The sequence below is a fragment of the Vipera ursinii genome (genome assembly GCF_947247035.1).
Source record: "Vipera ursinii genome assembly, chromosome: 1".
Lineage (NCBI taxonomy): Eukaryota > Metazoa > Chordata > Lepidosauria > Squamata > Viperidae > Vipera > Vipera ursinii.
The window spans coordinates 70,323,643-70,343,962 of NC_139512.1; the positions used below are offsets into that span (position 1 = coordinate 70,323,643).

General features: G+C 34.9%; 1 protein-coding gene across 1 annotated transcript in view; it reads right to left on the reverse strand.

Annotated features, from left to right (window-relative positions):
• PCNX1 (pecanex 1) overlaps positions 1 to 20,320 on the reverse strand; it is a 106,171-nt gene that overhangs the window by 42,196 nt on the left and 43,655 nt on the right. Inside the window, exons 8-14 of the mRNA XM_083350565.1 lie at positions 15,088 to 15,272; positions 7,329 to 7,419; positions 6,968 to 7,025; positions 5,721 to 5,938; positions 5,106 to 5,259; positions 3,690 to 3,722; positions 2,849 to 3,020 (exon numbers count right to left, since the gene is read on the reverse strand). Coding sequence (XP_083206691.1) covers positions 2,849 to 3,020; positions 3,690 to 3,722; positions 5,106 to 5,259; positions 5,721 to 5,938; positions 6,968 to 7,025; positions 7,329 to 7,419; positions 15,088 to 15,272 — 911 coding nt within the window. The remainder of the gene's footprint in view (positions 1 to 2,848; positions 3,021 to 3,689; positions 3,723 to 5,105; positions 5,260 to 5,720; positions 5,939 to 6,967; positions 7,026 to 7,328; positions 7,420 to 15,087; positions 15,273 to 20,320) is intronic.

The following is a 20,320-nucleotide window of genomic DNA, read 5'->3' on the forward strand; positions in this document are numbered from 1 at the left end:
AGCCAGGGAGAGGACACGAGGCTGGCTCCAGGCGGTTATATCTGCTTCTTTGAGTGAGGGTTATTTCCCCACCGTCTTGAAGGAGGCGGTGGTGAGACCTCTCCTCAAGAAGCCTGCCTTGGACCCAGCTGTATTGAACAACTTTCGTCCAGTCTCCAACCTTCGCTTTCTTGCGAAGGTTGTTGAGAGTGTGGTGGCGCATCAGCTCCCTCTGGTCCTGGATGAAGCGGATTATCTGGACCCCTACCAATCGGGTTTCAGGCCCGGGTACAGCACGGAGACGGCATTGGTCGCTCTGGTGAATGATCTCTGGAGGGCTCGGGACAGGGGATATTCCTCTGTCCTAGTCCTATTAGACCTCTCGGCGGCTTTCGATACCATCGACCATGGTATCTTGCTGCGGCGTCTCAGGGGATTGGGAGTGGGAGGCACGGTTCTTCGGTGGTTCTCCTCCTATCTCCTGGGACGTTCGCAGTCGGTGTTGGCAGGGGGGCAGAGATCGACCCCGAGGTCTCTCGTTTGTGGAGTTCCTCAGGGGTCGGTTCTCTCGCCTCTCCTGTTCAACATCTACATGAAACCGCTGGGTGAGATCATTCGTGGTTTTGGAGTTGGGTATCATCAATATGCCGATGATACCCAACTTTTCTTTTCGACCCCAAACCACCCCAGTGATGCCCTCGCTGTGATGTCCCGTTGCCTGGAGGCGGTTTGGGTCTGGATGGGGAGGAACAGACTTCAGCTCAACCCTGACAAGACTGAGTGGCTGTGCATTCCGGCATCCCGGGACATTCAAAATGTTCCATCTCTTTCTATGGGGGGTGAGCTCTTACCCCCCGTGGATAGGGCTCGCAACTTGGGAGTCCTCCTAGATTCACGGCTTACCCTAGAAGATCATGTAGTGGCCGTGACTAGGGGGGCTTTTGCCCAGGTTCGCCTGGTGCGCCAGTTGCGGCCCTATCTGGACCGGGATGCCCTGTGCACGGTCACTCATGCGCTCGTGACCTCTCGCCTTGACTACTGTAATGCTCTCTACATGGGGCTTCCCTTGGAGACCACTCGGAGGCTCCAACTGGTACAGAATGCGGCCGCGAGAGTTGTCTTGGGAGTTTCCCGGTACTCCCATGTTACACCTTTGCTCCGCGAGCTGCATTGGTTACCAGTTGTCTTCCGGGTGAGGTTCAAGGTTTTAGTTATGATCTTTAAGTCCCTACATGGCATGGGTCCGGGGTACCTCGGGGACCACCTGCTGCCGGCTTCAACTCCCCTCCGCCCTGTGCGTTCCCACAGAGAGGGCCTCCTCAGGGTGCCTCCGGTCAGGGAATGCCGACTGGCGGCCCCCAGGGGGAGAGCCTTCTCTGTGGGTGGCCCGGCTTTGTGGAACCAACTGCCGGTGGAGCTCCGGACGGCATCGGACCTCCGAACTTTCCGTCGTGGTCTGAAGACCCATTTGTTTGAATTGGCTGGTCTGGCCTGATGGGGAGCTGGGTTTTAAATTGTCATTTTAGATTGTATTATTGTTTTTTTAATTGGGCACTGATTTAATCTTTGTTTTAACTTTTGTATAGTATTGTATTTTATTTATATGCCCTGTGAACCGCCCTGAGTCCCCAGGGAGAAGGGCGGTATATAAATTAAATAAAACATAAACATAAACATATATATATATATGAGAAAGAATGAGACAAGCACAAGCGAAAGTCTTTCTTGTTTTTTATTCTTCAAATTAACATGTTCAACAGAAAGGTACTATGGAGGTCTGAGATAAAACAGATTGAGATGGTTATAAGGACGTAAGCTAGGTGAAGAAAAGTATATGACTGGTGTGTATAGATACTCCTCAACTTAAAACAGCAATTGGGACCAGAGTTTCCTTTGCCAAATGATGTGGTTATGAAGCTTAGTGACAGCAAATGGACAATTTTTGGAGGTGTGCATTTTTACAGTGTTTAACAAAAACAACAATGGCAATATCTGTGTTAAACTTCTCTGAACTAAAGGTAATATACTTCACCTTTAAATTCCTCTAATTCCCAATACAAAAAACAACAAAGCAAACAAATGAGTTGAACATTTTTGTCCTGACCACACAGTTGCATCACATATCATCAGATATTCATGTTCACGGACTAATGTATTTTTTAAAAATACCCACAACACAGGCTAAAAGAGATGATTGCAGCACATGAATTGAAAGATACATCTCCTAATACATTTGGGGGGGGGATTCTAGGAATACTTTTGGGATAATAAAATGATGCAGGATATAGAGACACATTTGTTTTCTTCTACGGATAGTCCTCATTTAGCAACCAAAACTGGGACTGACAATTTGATTGGTAAACACGTTTAGTGATCATTAAATGAAATTGTGACTGTGGTTATGATCCTAGTTCAGCTTTCCTTTCCTTTTCAGACCTGAGAACAGTGTAAATGTAAAGATTGGTTGTAAAGGAGCTTTTTTCAATACTGTCATAACTGTGAATGGTCACTAAGCAAGATAGTCGTTTAAAAAATACTACATGTACTATTTTTCTACTATGTGTTGATTATATTCTCTAGCATATAAATCCTGTATATTCACTTAAAATCTTTGTTCAAGAACCTTCTTGGGATTGGTGTATCAAAATACTTCATCTTTTTTAAAGAGAGAGACAGAGAGGGAGAGACTAAAATAGAACAATTAGGTACAACAGAGCAAAGATGACAAAGTAATCCATACATCAGGGATTGGGAGAAATTAGCAACTTCCAGAAGTTGCTACCTGGGATTGCTGCATTTTTGGTTCAAGAGTATCTGGAAGGCTACAGGTTGCCTTTACCTAAATACACCAAACAGAAAAATCACTCACCCATAATCAAGTCCCTTGCTGAAAGCAGCAATATTGGATTCGTGAAAGCCATTCCATATAGTTGGAACCGTGTAGTAAAAGTGCTCTTGCTGCCATAATCCAACAGCCAAATGAGACTGCAGCATATACAGAAGTAAACAGGCCTGCTGTAGGCTATGATTCGGTTATGACCCTGGAAGACAAGTTTGAGTACTGCAGCTTAAGTTGCAAATTATTGCTCCTTTCTTCAATAGTCAGTTCTGAAACTTTTCATTTCGCATGGTAATTCCACTGAAGACAGAGCTTATGCCTTTTTCTAGATGAAGGAATAGGGTTCCCCCCCACACACATTCCAATAAGACATTGTACAACATTATTTTAATTATATATCAATTACATCAGCTTCATACTCCAAGCGAGTAACAAAGATTCAAGCAGCATTAATTTTCAGCTCTAAACAGCAGCTTATTTTCTGCTATCATTAGATATTTATTTTTTTTGCAGCTTCTACTAAAGTAATAGAAATTACCTTAACTCTTTTGTGACTCCTGAATTCCTATCAGGCACCATTAAAATAAATATTGCTATGTATGTGTATTGTTTTTCTATGTTCTGTGGTTAACACTTCAACAACTTTCTATTTAGAACATCATCTTCATTTTTAGTGGATTTAATAAGTACGTTTTGAACTGCATACTGGCCATTTGTAAACATATGATATGTTGTGTAGATTTTTAAAAAAAACTCTCAATGTTTTTAAAGCACAATTTCTCCTTAATGGCAATATTTCTGAAACAACAGCAATAGATGCAGCAATTTTTGATTTATCAGTCTACATAAAGTTCGGATTGGGAAAACTTACATGTCGAGGTGATGAAGAATCTGGCTGAACACTCTGAAAAAGTGCAAACATAGTAGAAAAATGTTATTGTAGGTCTGGTATCTCCTAAGATAATCATCTGAACAAATGGTATTTAAAATGACTTCCCTAGACACATTAAACTTTCAGGACAGTATTTTTCAATTGTAAAAAAATATTTCTCGAATATTATCCAGAGTTGATGGGAACTAAAATGTCTATCCTAGTTTAGAGATGTCTAATTGCAATAAAAGAGAAACAAATCTCTTAAGAAAATTTTTGGTGGGGGAAATGGCCATTTTAACAGTCTCTCAAGGGATTATGATGTAGCTTGTTTTCCTGTTTCTCCTGCAGATTGTAGGAGACCAGGAAAACCTGCCTTGGACATTCTGTATCGATGTATAATCCATTTCTATAAAATCTCATAATGTGACATGAGGAATTCAGAAATATACAAAAAAGCCTAATGAACAACAAGAAGAACAAACTGTTTCTCTGTGTGGGTTACCACAGGAAAAAAAGCTACTGGTCCCTAGGGGAAAAATTCCAAATTCACAATCAAGGAATAGCCTCATTTGGAACAATCCAAATACCTCAAATTGTGAGTGAGTTTTCAAATTATTCAGAAAACTTCAGGATTTTTATTTTTAAAAAATATTATCTAATGTGATTTTTAACCATTTGTAAAATTGCAAGTTTTACAAATCTCACTTCAAAAAACAACAAAAAATTACCAAATTTGTTTTTAACTTTTGTATCTTGGTTTTTTAATCACCCGGTAAACCGCCCTGAGTCCTTCGGGAAAGGGCGGTATATAAATGTAATAAAATAAATAAATAAATTAATTAATTAATAATATTCCCAAGTGTTTATCGTTGTCTCACGATAATACATCCATATACATTAATATTTCCTGTGACATCTAAATAAGAGGATTAGTGGCTTCTTAATCATAAGAACAAGCCAGAAAGCAATCCAGTCCAATCCAATGAAATATATTTTGAAATCCACACTGGTTCTACAAACCGTAGTTTATGCAAACTCCTGAACTATGGCGGGTTTACAATTAAATGCAAAATTAATTTATTTCAATCTCCTTCTCTGGCATAAAAAAGGGAACCGAGAGGAACTGCTAAGCTTGTAAGCCGCCCTGAGTCTTCGGAGAAGGGCGGGATATAAATGGAATTAAAATAAAATAAATAAATAAATAAATAAATAAAAATAAATGTGAAGACTGAAAAGATTTGCTCGCATGTTCTAAAATAGTATTCCACATTCCCCTTCAAGGTGCTCTTTTAATGCCATTATTCAAAAATAAGGTATAAAACAGGGACATCTTTTGAAAATACTGTATATTAACTCACAGAGTAGACAACAATAATAATTTCAAACTAAGCAACGGTGAGGATAAAACATTACCTTCAGCAAAGAGTACTGGCAACTGGCGATCACCAAACAAAATTGGAAGACCCAGATGTCCTTGAAGAAGCCTTCTATAAGGAGTACAGAACCTAGAAAAGCCACTTGGATAGCTAGGATGACAGCTAATACATTTTCCAAGATCTCACGATTCCTATGGACAAAGAGATGTGTTAGTGAAATGCTTCAACCACAGGAACAAAGAATGCAAGGAAGCAGAACAAATAAAATAACTATTATTATCCATATTCAGAAGACATATTTGCTTATTTCTGGTTTTGAAATATAATCAACTACATTTTCACTTGAAATCTATTCTGTTAAATAGATCCAAAGCGAATCATCATTCAATCCATCATTTAATCAAATTATCTGGCAGTCCAAATCTTAACAAGAGATAATCACTTCCTCTTTGTTTTTCTAGATTTCTTATCAATAGTAACTATTTTGTGATTATGACCTTGCTCAGTAAAGAGTTTTCAATAAACTATTTTTTTGGCAATTTTACTCCTTAATGCTTTGATACTTCTAAAATCTTTGGATTTTTCTTCTCCAAGCAGACTGATAATCTAAACACATTCTGTGTTAGAATAGTATAATGCATACAGGACTTACCTGTCAAACAAAGCCAAAAGAGTCAATCTATCAAAATTGATACCAATCCAGACTTTGGGTAGGATCCAAAAGCGATAATAATGTTTCACTTTTTGTGATGGCTCCTCTTGTGGTTGTAGATGGTCCTGCAGATCAGGACTTAGGTCCATGTCTTGATGCTCCAGAAGATCGGTATCTATGGTCAACAGTCTGTTCAGTCTGATCTGAGGGAGGGAAAGCTACAATAACATTAATAAGATTTTGCTTTAATATTTTACTTCTTCAGTCCTATTTTGAAGGAATATAAATGTTAGGAGAGAGATCCTGCTGGGTGATGACCACTTGATTACCCACCATCTGTATAAGGCTCTACAAGTACTGGGGAGAGAGTTATCTCTGGAAGAATTATCTGAATGACACTTGCTTAGGACCATCTACTCAAAAACACTATGGCTATGCCACAGGATATCAGGATTGGCTAACTGTCTTCAACAAACAAATATTTTATTTTCCAAGGTTAAATAAAATAACAGATAGCATACCTGCACACCAAGCTACAAGGATATTTAATGCTATATCAAAGGATGAGACTAGGACTGCTGAACAAGGAATATGATTGAATTGCATATCAATAAGGCATTGATACATATTTGCCCTAATATATTAAAGCAGCTATGTCATTCTAGTTATCTGCAACTGTGAAGGTAGTCCTTGACTTACAACAGTTCATTTAGCGACCATTCAAATATACAACAGTATTGAAAAAAGTGACGTTTTTCACATTTACAACCATTGCAGCATCCCCATGTCATGTGATTAAAATTCAGATCCTTGGCAACTGACTCATATTTATGACGGGTGCAGTGTCCCAGGGTCATGTGATCACCTTTTGCCACCTTCTGACAAGCAAAGTCAATGGGCAAGCCAGATTCACTTAATAACCGTGTCTAACTTAACAACTGCAGTGATTCACTTAAATAATGTGGCAAGAAAGCTCATAAAATGGGACAAAATTCACTTAAGAAATGTCTCACTTAGCAACCGAAACGTTGGCTCAATTGTGGTTCTTAGTTGAGGACTATCTGTAATGTCCAGCTGCTGACCACTTGAACCATAAATTTCAGGTGGTCAGCCTGAATTTAATTGGATCAGCTAAGTTTAGAATATAACAAGATAGATAGATAGATAGATAGATAGATAGATAGATAGATAGATAGATAGATAGGATGATTTGTTTGCAACAAATAGAAGCAAGTGCAAAAACTTACTAAATCATGTGGATAAAAACGAACTGAGGTAGAACTTGATACATGAGAATCCGTATCACTGAAACAAGAAGACAAGGTTAGTTTGATACCTTAGTCTGTTTTCTAATTCAATTCTGTTTTAGAAAATAGAACATTACCCCAATGTGCTCATATACACAAACACACATTATATTGAAACAAATGTTTGATTTTGGCAGAATGTCTAATTGAGCCATAACCCAGGATGATGGTGATAATTTTTTTCTTTCTTTCTGATGCACATTTGCTTTTAATATCAAAATGCAATCCTACAAATATTATCCATTTATAAATAAAATTAATGTTACTGCATAAACTACACCAATTACTTTTAAAAACACACCAGATGTTAGATGTTCTTCTTGCAGCTGGCTCAAAATTCACAAGCGACATATCGCAGCCCCCCGTTTCATAGAGTGTTGAACTGAACTTACCTATTGAAGAGAAAGTCGACATAGATTAAATATTATGAAATTTTTGAACACTGTAGTAACAAATATATTATCTACAGACATACACGCTAATTTAAAAATTGTAAGAAAAATCATAAGAAAGATCCCCAAAATCAGGATTAGAGATTAACAAATGGCCATTTATGAAGCTGGCTAATGTATATACCCATTTTCATCATCCTTATTTGGCATAGATAGTTAACACAAACATTAAAAACACAACATCAATACAATTAAAATATTTAAAATGGGATTTTTAAAAATAAAAAATTCTACTTATTTGGTTTACCAATTCCTACAGCAGTTACATTATCTTTCCTGTAGGAGAAAGCTAATAAATTGGATCTATGTATTTGCAGAAAAATAGTTAAATAATTAAATAAACGAAAGGGGAAGAATTTCTCTTGTATAATATTCGAATGTAAGACAATTCAGTGAAATTGGCAATATGCTTAAAACAGATAGAAGCAAATGCTTCTTTGAAATTATGCCAATGTATGTAATTTGCTGTCATGATAATTCTATTGCCTGATGAAAACATGGGAAATCTGCTTCCATTAAAACTATATATTAGCAACCCATGATTATTAGCCACTGATAGAAACAATTACTAAATGGTTCCTAACACAGATATTCCTAATAATTTGTGGAATTTTAAAGGGTGAATTGTAAAGGCCCAATATCACTGCATCACTTAAATATCTGATTAAAGCTGGTAAAAATCACACATTTTCATGATTACTTGTTTTTTAAGGGACACAGTACATTATATTTCTGCATTTTAGCCTTTAAGATCTAACCAAACCCCTAAAAAGATGTGTCATATTCATTCTGGTTCCGCTTATTCTTCTGTCTTCTGAACCAAAACAAATCAATTAAACCATAGATTTAAAGAATTAGCAATGCTTCCTTTTTATCAGCAGAGGGAGATAAAACTCTGCAGCTCAATAGAGTGGAAATCTACGGTTACTAAAATAAGAAAACAATGACACAATGAAATTAAAAAGTAATAAAATAGAAAAATGTAGAAGAACAAAAAGACTCCACTCTTCAAGTATAGCCAATGACATGCTGTACACTTGTACAGAGTTCACTACAACTTTTGAGCAAACAGATGATGTGCATTTTTGTTTTATAATATGCATAGTTCCTTTGAAAATGCCCATTTCATTGTCTGAAAGGGAATGAAGGAGTCATAGTCTCCATTAAACCTCTCTACAGAAGAAATCCATTGGTCACCATAGTTTGGTTTCAATACAGAACAATTATATACAAACATGCATGTCTATCATGTTCTTCCTGTTCAAGAAATGCAAAATCCACAAAAAGTTTAATAAATCGTAAGCAAAAAAACTAAAGATGTGAGATTAAAAAAAGAAAAGAAAAATAAAGTAGAATAAAATTATTTCACAAATGTAACATTGTCTATATTTCTCCATACTTTTCTAGCCTTGGAAAACACATTGATCTTCTACTGCATACTTACATAGAGTAATATATTGCTTTCAATTATTTAAACTTCTAATCTCTCTCTTTCTCAAAATCTCATCAATTCTATCCAACCACGCTTATTTTGGAGTTCCCCTTCCTCTCAAGCAATTCATTCTTCCTTCATTTTATTTTGAATTCATTTAACCTATATAAGCAAATTAATTCAACTTATTTCTTTCATGCTGATCACTGTCATAATTTATAATCCATTGCAGACCTTCACTTCATTGCATATATTCCTAAACTCCAAATCCGTAATATCAAACACCTTTATTTATTACACTCTTATCCTTTCTCTTATTTTTCATGGATGTACAATGAATGTACAACAATTTCTTTTATTTGTTAATTCCCACTTTTTAATAAAGTAGATGTCTCTCTTACATTCCAAGTTGTACATTACCTGCTGGAATCTTAAATCTATCAGAAATTTGTTTAGTAAGAAAAAAAAAGTGTAGATGTGGTTACCAGCTTTAATTGCAAACATGCCATGAGCAGCATCTTCTGTTAATAGTAAGGACAGGATTTTTTTCTGTTCATTTTTGTCAATCTGCCAAAGGTGCTGCTGAAGTCCAGTTTTATCCTAAGCATGTTCACGCTATTACCATATATGCAAGATAGGGTTTCTAAATTAGAGATTGCAAGCTAGTACTCTGTTGCAAGCATTCCACCAGCTAGAAAGTACATGCTGTATATCAACGTAACTCAGAATGTTATAACAACTCTATTAAGTGAATGAAGAAATAGAAAAATAATAATTTGTATAACTGACTTTACATCAGCTTTCCAACTAGTTTAGCCCGTACCAATTACACAGGATTATCATTTGTAGATACAAATCCTTTTTGCCCTGTTGCTTACATTGACAAAAAAATCAAACTCAGATTATCTGACAGAAGAGTTGCAAAACAGCGAACGATTTTTAAAAATAAAATCAAACTCAGGCTCTCAATATTTTATAGTCTGTCTGTCTGTCCTATTTATCTTTCCTATTTCTAAATCACCAATCTCCCTTAAAGAGGGACTCTGATTTTTTGGTCAAACAAGCCATTCATTCATTCATATTGATAAGGATAGCAAACATATTGGATTTGAGAAAAGAGTACCAGCTGAGCAATTACAATACAATACTTACTCAAAACTTCTCCATTTAAGGGTAACTTATACAACACAGAACAAAACAATTTCATAGTATTAATTCACTTATCCCTCTCTAGATTCCAAAAACGGCAATACTATGTATTTAAGCTATGGTAAAGCTATATTAAATTTCAACATTTGTAGCAATAGATTAGAACATCATCCAATTTGGGAATAACACAGATAATCCTCAATTTAGAATCCCTCCCACTCCAAAGCTCCATATGATCTCCCGCTAATGGTTTTATTTAGATATAAGTAGCACAGTTGAAGAAATGGTATTCTGCAGAACAGTGAATGACTTGCCCAATGAATATCGTCATCCAGCACCATTTTTTTAAAAAATAAATCTAAATTTAGTTTTACTACCTAAGGCATAGAGAAAGCATAGGAATATATGTTTCTGCTGCATTTTGGATATCTAAACACTTGAAAATGTCTGGTACCAGGCTGATAATGCATTTGATGACTTCTCGGCACTTCCCTAAATATAGTGAGATAAGACACACTATAGTTACAATAAAAATAATATTAATGTATATGAATGAATTTAAGAGTGGAATCCAGATTTCCCTTAATAGTGTGTAGATTTATTTATTTTTTTATTTGATTTCTTTAAAGTATGTATATAATCATAAAACAAATTAAATACACCCCATGTAAAAAAATTCTTTTTTAATATATGTGTGGACTAAACAATTGTTTGTATTCATTCAAACAATATATAAAGACAAAGATGGTATAACTTAACCCTATGAAAAACTGACTTTGCAATCATTTATTCAACAACAACAAAACCATCTCCTTCTGTGGAAAAGATAAGTATACCCCTTGCTCCAACGCAGGCAGTTCTTGCTTAAACAACCAGAACTAATTATGATGGACCCACAAATAGTTAGTTATGGCTGCTGCACACACACATGGTTTTGGGCAAAAACCCACCCATTTGAGAGAATGGATTCACTTAACAGCCACGTAATACATTTATCAACCATATGATTCACTTAAATGCAGTCGACTGCAGTAAAAATGGTTGTAAAATCAGGTCACATGGTGATCCACTCAACTGCAAAGTCTTTCTATCACAATTCCAGACTCAACAGTGTGGATTATCTGTACTTGATATTGCCTCCTTTGGCAGAAACAACCTCAAACTGATATTTCTCATAACTGTCTACCAGTTTCTGACATCCCCTGCAATTTATTTCCATTCTTCCATGCAGATTTTTTTCACCTGTGTGATGTTAGAGGGGTTTCAGCCCATTTCAAATTATCTCACAGTGTCTTGACGGGATTTGCTGCAGATACAGACTTTGATTTGTTCCTTCCAGATTACTCCATTTCTTTTTTCTTTCCTCCAAGCCATTCCTTGACAAGATCTATTGCAATGTTTAGGGTCATTAGACATTAGGTCAAGGTTTCAGATATATTTCCTTACCTAAACAGAGAAACAGAATGACTAGGGACAGGCAGAAAAGCAGTGTGTGGGAGTAACTTTGGAGTTCCTGCCAGATTCCCAATTGATTTCCTTGTAGAAAGCTGGCAGAGCGCACTAGAAATGACTAACATGCAACTATGGCTGACTGCAGTGGTACAGCAGAGTGGCAACACTGAAGCAGCCACAACTTACCCAAATATTAATTTACGGGAGTCATGAATCCCAGATTTTGATGCACTATATAAGTTACTCCATTTGAAGTATGTTGATTCAAAAATAGTAGCCCAATAATGCACTGTTTCTCCCAATTGAAGGTCACAAACAGACAGAAGGGTTCTAGAGGCATGTACATTTATCTAACAGAAAAATGTTTATCAAGTCTGCTGAACACAGTGAAGCTTCAATTCTAGCCATATTTTGACATTTCTCGGCATATATGTGTGCAATTAGCTCACATGGTGTAACAAGATGGTGGGTTTGTTGTCACTGTGAGTTGGGGGGGCAGGAAGGGAGGCTCAGCCAATCTTACTGTACACATGTTGTACTTTGATAATAAAGGTTTATTCATTCATTCCTCCTTGGATTAAAGTTGAGGTATCAAATGTTGACATGATAATCTAATATATAATGTGACTATGATTCAAAGAGAAATAAGTTAGCATTTTTTTAAAAAAAGAAACCACTTATATTATCAAAAGCCAACATTTAATCACTTCTAAGTTAACCATTTTTCACCAGGCCATCTATATGCTTTCCTGTAGTGTCAAATATGGTAGCAGTGAGGCTAACTGTGCAATCTGGTTCTACCTTCTCACTTTTAAGTGATTTGATTTAAGCTTCCAGCATGTAAACAATAACACTCCAAGGACATTATTGGGCCATAGTTATAACTCTGAAATGTCCTACCAATAAAGAGGAAAAATCTGAGAGAAAAAAAATCTTAATCAGAGGTAGCAGGCCTGTATAACTCTTGAAACAGAACTAGATGACAAGAAAATAGGAACTCCCTACATCTGAGTCATAGCAGTCATCTGCTCATTCATTCCAAAATATAAATATAAAAGTAATACATTCAAAGATTACTGTAACTCCAAAATTCTCTCGTTTTGTAGTCACCACTAAATGCTGCAGGTACCAATAAAGCAGCACATTCTAATAAGACAGAGCCATAGCATTAGAATAAGAGCTCCATCAAAACAGATATGATCCTAAAATTATTCCAGCAAAAGATGGTACTTCAAATCTTTGCAATAGCTTTCCTGATCTTTCCTTTCTTATACAAATTATTTTTTTTAAAAAAAACAGCATATAACATGACATTAAAAATGCATCAAGTTCTCAAATTTATCAGCTTACTGTAGCCTAAGTTAATTCTGGGATACTAAACCACAGAAAAATAAGGACACAAAAGCTCACATTTTGGGGGAAAGACAATGCTAATGGAGGATATTCCCCATTTTGTCCTTTGGAGAAGATAAAAGCAGCACAATTTCTGTTTGCTTCTGGATGAATAAACTGTTTATATGGAAGCTCCAGCTATTTATGCAAAGTAAGAATTCACAAATTGTGGTTCTTTGCTAATGATGTCTGTTCTGGCAACCTAAAGAATTAAAACTAAAATGAACAATAATAAAATGGTGATGCAATGGGCAGACCAACTGAAAAAAGTATTAAAAAGGTAACTATTGGTCTAAAAGATTGTAAATGATTTTGTCCACTAGGTATGCCAATATACTGGGAAAAGTTCTCCTGATTATATAGAATTACTATGAAACAAATGTGAATTCATTTAAAACCTTGTCAATGATTTAAAAATTCAAAGGATATTGTGTAGCACATATGCAAAATTCGTATTTTTCCACAAGCTATGTAATAAAAAACAACAAAAGGAGAAGAGGGAGAGGCACAGTTTCCTAATTTAAAGATCTAGTTTTCAACCAGGCAGTAATTTCAGCAGGATCCTTCTGTTTATTTCCCAGGACTGTATTTTTAGGATGAATATAAAAAAAATATTCATTTCATTTTATGACTGCTTTTTGCAACAAAGAGTTTTGCATAATCAGTGAGAGACTACTATTGTTACCAATTTCTTTTAAAAAAAATTTCCAATTTTTTGGTTCCCAGCAAAGATACCGTCTTTCCGTTAACATAAAATTAATTACATTTCTTAAGACTTAATTTTGGGAAAATACAAGTAGAATTGCAGCTTTAGCAAAATAGTATTTACTCTATAATTTACTTAATGCTTTGTAAACATATTTTGCAAACTGCAAGTTGTTATTTTAAGTATGCCTTCTTCAAAGTCGTCAAAAACAAATTTTATCAAGTTACATTATTCCAGTTAATCATGAGATGGCACTATTGAATTCTAATGCAACAAGAGAGAGAAGAAAAAGACTGCAAAATGAGACATCTGCAACACCTAAATAAGTTGTGATCAACCTGGTCATACATAAAAACCTCTCTTTTCAAAAATCTAATTTTGGATGTTATAGCCAGGGGAATACAGCTATCATATATATCACATACCCTAACTCCAGAACTGAACATTCCTACCTGGGATGGGTATTCTCTTTGGACCAAGCAGGCAATGGAATGGAAGGAATGCACACAGAGCACTGAGGGAAGAAGGACAACCACCTGGCCAGCCAGATCAAACAAATCAATCTTGGTGACTAAAGGCACAAAGACATCCCAGCCAGACTGCCTTTATATCCACTACTGAAAGTATCAGTGTTTAAATTTAGCACTGCTTTCACACACACACACACACACACACACAATTATTTCCTACCTGATTAAAATATTAATAGGATTTTACATTGTGGATGATAATTCAGCAATCATCAGAGGTCACATGACACATTTTATGCTCTGGTACACATTTTAATCATCCAACATGAAACATGTGGAAGTCATTTCTATGATAATTTGTAATTATGTTTTAATTAAAAATAGGCTTGCTAAATTATTAAAGTACAAGTAGTATCATGCCTTTTCTAGGTTTAGTTTCCATGACCAAACCTAAGTTCCATTACAGAATTCCAAAATGTTGATCAATACAACAAAATAATCACAAGCGTCAGTACTGTAAAGAGGACCATAAACAGCTTACAATGGCAACATTTAACACAAAAGTGTCTTATAATAACGAAGTTTGGAATACTATTATTTGCATTCTGAATATTAATGCTAAAAAGCCATTTTTTATACTTCCATGCATAATTAAAATCTTTAAAATAAATGCAAACATTGAGACATGGTATTTTGAGGGATTTTAATAGAAGTAATTCAGTATCTTCAATCGGTGATATATATATATATATATATATATATATATATATATATATATATATATATATATATATATATATATATATATATATATATATAAACCCTAGCTAATAATTTAACATATGAAGTCTTGCAGAACAGAGACCAGAAGCAATTTGCTGTAAGAAACATGCCTCAACAGTCTGAAATAAAGCCAAGACTAAGCAAGTTTAGGTAGAATGCATTATAAGCCACAAAGCTACAGAATAAACACTTTGATTGCACTAAGTTATGTAATGCCTGCATACCAAGTTCATTGTGCAAACTGCTGCTGCCGACAGCAGATGCACTGTCATGTGTTGCTTCTAACTGGACACTCCCATTTCTCACCAGCAAGGAGGTGCTAGCGCTGAGCACTGCTGCCTGGGAATGGGGGCGTGACTGGACTTTGACTTTGGCTGTGGACTGCTGCCCTTGCTGAACGTCTTGAAGGCTACGAAAGAACATGGATGGTGGAAACATTACAGGGAAGAACACAGAAACAGCAGCTAGAAACCAAGTTAACACTGTATTTTGTTTTAAGGTTAAGAGAGAACTGCAATACATTGAACTAACCAATTTTTGATGAACAACACTGTTACAACATATCCAGGAAATCAAACAAACAAAAATCAAAATTAGCTGGATAACCATTCCAGGCAGTTTCTACACTAACTGGGAATTATTACTTCAAAACATTTTCTACTTCACATAGTTATCTTCGAAGCGGTATTCGAAAGTACAATTATATCATGATGTCAATGTCCAATGTAGTATCATGTAATTTTTTTTTAAAAAATGTAAGCTTTGCTTTTTTGCTAACAAACAGCAAATGTTACTCTTTCATGCAAGTTTAAAGTAAACTTTGAAAAGACTATAAGGAGTAAATGCAGTTGCTTTGCTCAACTCAATTTAAAAATAACAACATACATTTGTTGCATTAAAAATCAATTTATTATCTATTTATATTGAAGAAAACAAATTATTAGTACATGTCCAATTTTCCTTTTTTTTCTACATTCCCCTCAAATGTATTCTGTTTAAAAGGCAGGCCAAATTCAGAGGTATACATGGTGGTAAAGATAAAAATAAGAAAAATTATTTATGTATTACATAAAGCCCACAGTTTTCCTGAATGGTGAATAAAATTTTGATATGAAAAATTAGATGTACTATGAAATAAGCCCATTCTGCATGCAGATATTTGCTATGCTACCAACAGATCTAAATCTAATTTAAATTGTGCCTTACAATCATAGTTATGTAGCCTTAGTTATTTAACCTTAGTTGGGTTTTGGTGAGCATAAAACAATAGCAATCTACCTTACATGTAACTATAGGAATCACACTCAATAAGATTATGTACAGTCTTTCAAGTCATACTTATGACTGCAATATTAGTACATTTAGTATATTATGACTGCAATACAGCAAGTTCCCAGGTTAAGATTATCCCAATATAACAGACATGTCGAACTCGCGATGTCACGTGACGTCACGCAACGTATCGGGACTGTTTTGCCATTGCCAGCAATGGGGTGGGCGCGGCTTCCGCATGACGCACCCAGCCCGCAGGCTGGCAGTTTGACACCCCTGCAATATAAGGATAGCCCAGAGTTAAGAACAGAGCCTATTGTAGCAAAATTGAATTTAAATACATAGTGATTCAAGTTAAATGGTTCAAATTCATTATACAATATTATTTAATACAGAATAATATTGTGCCAGGTTACATACAAATTCAACTTGGGAACAAAACTCATTCTTAAACTGGGCCTATCTGTATAGCACATTTTAAGAATAAGGCAGAAATTATATATGTTACAGCTGAACTAAATGCTACTGAATTAAATCACTGTTACTTCTTGGTAAATTAATAATGGGCATATGTATTTATATATGCCTGAAAGAAACAGTGTGATATGAACCTTTCATAAAATTTACAATGTAACAATCACACTGGTGAAACTTATAAATGTGCATAGGTATTCATTTTGAAGATATAAAATTTGAAGTATTTCTAAAATGAACGTGCAGCAATCTCTAAATGTATAACAGTTATTTATTTATTCAATTTATATTCTGTTTTTCTACATAACTTTATAGGGTTGGCTCAGTTTTGCAATCTGCATTTGTGCCTTGAAGTATCATTGTTCTGTGTTTATTAATTTCATATGAATAAAAATGCAATTATTTGTAGAATATACAGTCTATATTTCTACAATGCATAGTATTATGTCAAAGAAATCTTGAATTTTTTAAAACAATTAGCTTAAAAATATTAATTCCAACAGAAAAAAAATTATATATGACTAATAGCAATCTACTGATGGGAACAATAAAACCATAAATGCTTAGTTATTAATAGTAGCTTCTTAATGTCCTTGTGTAATTCCACTCCTTATCCACATAACATTTCAGATGAAAAGAATTATTCTAAGAAAAAAGGATCAAGTTTGATAAATTCACATTGCTCACAAAATTGAAGCAATATTTAAATGAGTGTTAAGAGATCCATAAAAAGTTTTATTCATATTTGTTTCATAAATTTAATTACCCAACTAGTTACATCATTAGTGTTAGCAGTGCTGATATTACCTAGCTGGGTAGTGAAGAGTCTACAAAAACAACAACAACAAAGGTCAGAGATCACCAAGGGCTCCATAATTCAACCCTGAACTACATATAATGTCTTCTCTTGATTTCTTTTATAGTTTATATTCTCCTTGGTTCATATATCTAACTATCTGACCAGTATTTCTGCATTTTAGACTTTAAACCTTTAATTTTTTCTCTGATTCTTGCGAAGAACTCTTTCACATTTTTTTTCCTTACAAAAGAAATTGAGACATTTGGTTGGCTTTCTTTATGTGTTAACTGGTTTGTCCAAAAACTTTGCATTTGGGTAATAGATTCAAAGGATCTGTTCCATGAAAATATTACAGAAGAATTTACATTAAGAATAATTATGAAAAAATAGTTCTAACTTCAAAACTGTCAACCAGTAATACTTATACAATACATCCAATAGATACTGTTAAATTTCAATATGTATAATTCCTAAAATTGTACTACATCTAAGGTAAAGGTAAAGGTTCCCCTGCACATACGTGCTAGTTGTTTCCGACTCTAGGGGCCGGTGCTCATCTCCGTTTCAAAGCCGAAGAGCCAGCGCTTGTCCGAGGATGTCTCCGTGGTCATGTGGCCGGCATGACTAGACGCCAAAGGCGCACGGAACGCTATTACCTTCCCACCGTAGTGGTCCCTATTTTTCTACTTGCATTTTTATGTGCTAGGTTGGCAGAAGTTGGGACAAGTAACAGGCGCTCACTCTGTTACGCGGCACTCGGGATTCAACCCGCCAAACTGCCGACCTTCTGATCGACAAGCTCAGCGCCCTAACCCACTGAGCCACCGCGTCCCTATTTGTACTACATCTACTATTATTCTAATTCTTAGAAAAATCTTACTATCATATTTCAGTAAAATAATTTAATAACTGAACATCAAAAATATATTTTAAAGAAACATCTACAACTGATTAACACATTGCATTACAATCCTTTAAAACAGATAGCCATACTTTTAGAACTATAATTGGATTTTTAAAGGCCTTGTTGAATTGCTCCATATTCATAAAACATGGGTCCTAACCAAGAAATAAGAGTATACTTTTTTTTACTGCAAACAGTTCATGTCAGAAACAGATGTGGTGGTTTAGAGTATATGAAGCTTAAAGAATTGAATTATTTAGTTCCTTTTAAAAAATATTTTACATTTTAAAAATTTATACAATATAATGTTAATATCTACACATGCAAATACAAGAATGGAAAAGTTATTTAATGTTAGTGTATATTTTATCATTATCACTTTCTAAAAAATGTACATGTTTATGTACATTGGGGGGAATTAAACACAAATTTGATACCAAAATAGTCTATTATAACATCAAACTTCAAAAAATACATTTCACACAAAAGTAAAATTTATCAAAATGAAATAACTCTTACAGAAATGAAGATAGGTAGTCTTTGGGAAATTTTCCTGCTACTTAGTCATGGATTTTAGTCTTTTTTTTGCCACATTACTTAGCAGAAGTGTTCAGGAATTAGTTTTAATAAATATCATTTACTCTCAAGCCTTTGATATTCCATTCTGTTGCACAAAAATTACAAATTAATAAATCACCTATTCTACAAGTTTCAGACATGAACTTTATTAAAAGAGCCCTAAAAATATATTCAACAAAATATGAGAAATTATAATGGGATAGGAAATGCTGTTGAAGACTATTTCCACAGAAAGTATCACGTAGCTCTGCATTTTCAATGGACACGAAAAGAAATATCACCATGCAACATGCAAGCCAGCAAGAATAGTGTTAGTTTCCACGGTCCATAAAAACATTGTTATTTGATGGTTTAGCAGTAGCCACAATTTTTTTTTCCTATTTGTATAAGATAATGCCCTTTTAAATGTAAATAAGCTGGGCTTTGGATGCCCCACAAAAAGTAATGCTGAACTGCAACTCTAGACATTTTAAATTCCAACAAGTTAGAGCTGGGAAATTCCTACTTAAAGCAGTTACTGCCAGTATTTGGCTTGACAGACAAATGATATGCCTTAGATGAATTCAGCTTTCCGTGTGTCTGGTTCTTTATTTCTGGGTTGTCTGTAATTGTTTTTATTCTGTTTCACAGGTTAAGGGGAAAAACAATAAAGCCTAGCTACCTCAAATAAAGATACAACAGAGTTCATAAATAGTTTTAAGTTAACAAAAGTTTAAAGAATGTTACAATTGTATTACAGAAGACAAGCTAAAATGAGCTCAGACAATTTTTCCCTAAGTTGATAAAGTATTTAGGAGTCCATCTAAATTTAGGTTGTAGTATCTATATTGTCCTTTAAGCTGGGAATCCAAATTTGCCTCAAGGACTGTACAGGAGATCACATACCATAGGTGGGCTTTTGGGAGAATTCCTATAGGCCACGGAGTCATTTTATGTTGTAGACAATATTGTTACTGAAATTGTTCCAGACTCCTAAATTTTACAACTGGATTTCAATTCTTTGATATCAAGGAAAAATACATATACATTCAGATGAAAGATCAACTACACAGCTGAATTTGGAGGTTCATTAGTTTATTATTGAGGAATGTTCTAATCTAATGTATCAGAAAAAGAGTTTGGAATGTTTAAAAGATGAGGGGTCAATAACTTCCAATTGTTAAAAGAACAGCGTAACTTCCACGTGAGTTCTAAATTAAAATTAGCAATAAGAGAGAGAAAAATGGAACACTGATCTCATTGTTTTGGGATTCAACGGTTGTCTAAAAGATACAGAAGCTGTATCAAACATGTGCCTTTGTCATATTGACGAAGCTCAATATGGTAGACTGTTTTTGCGATGGAACAGCCCACTGCTGAAAATACTATCCACATAAAGTAAATGGATTCGCATTAAAATTATGGGTCTGTATGAAGCAGTAGAGATCAG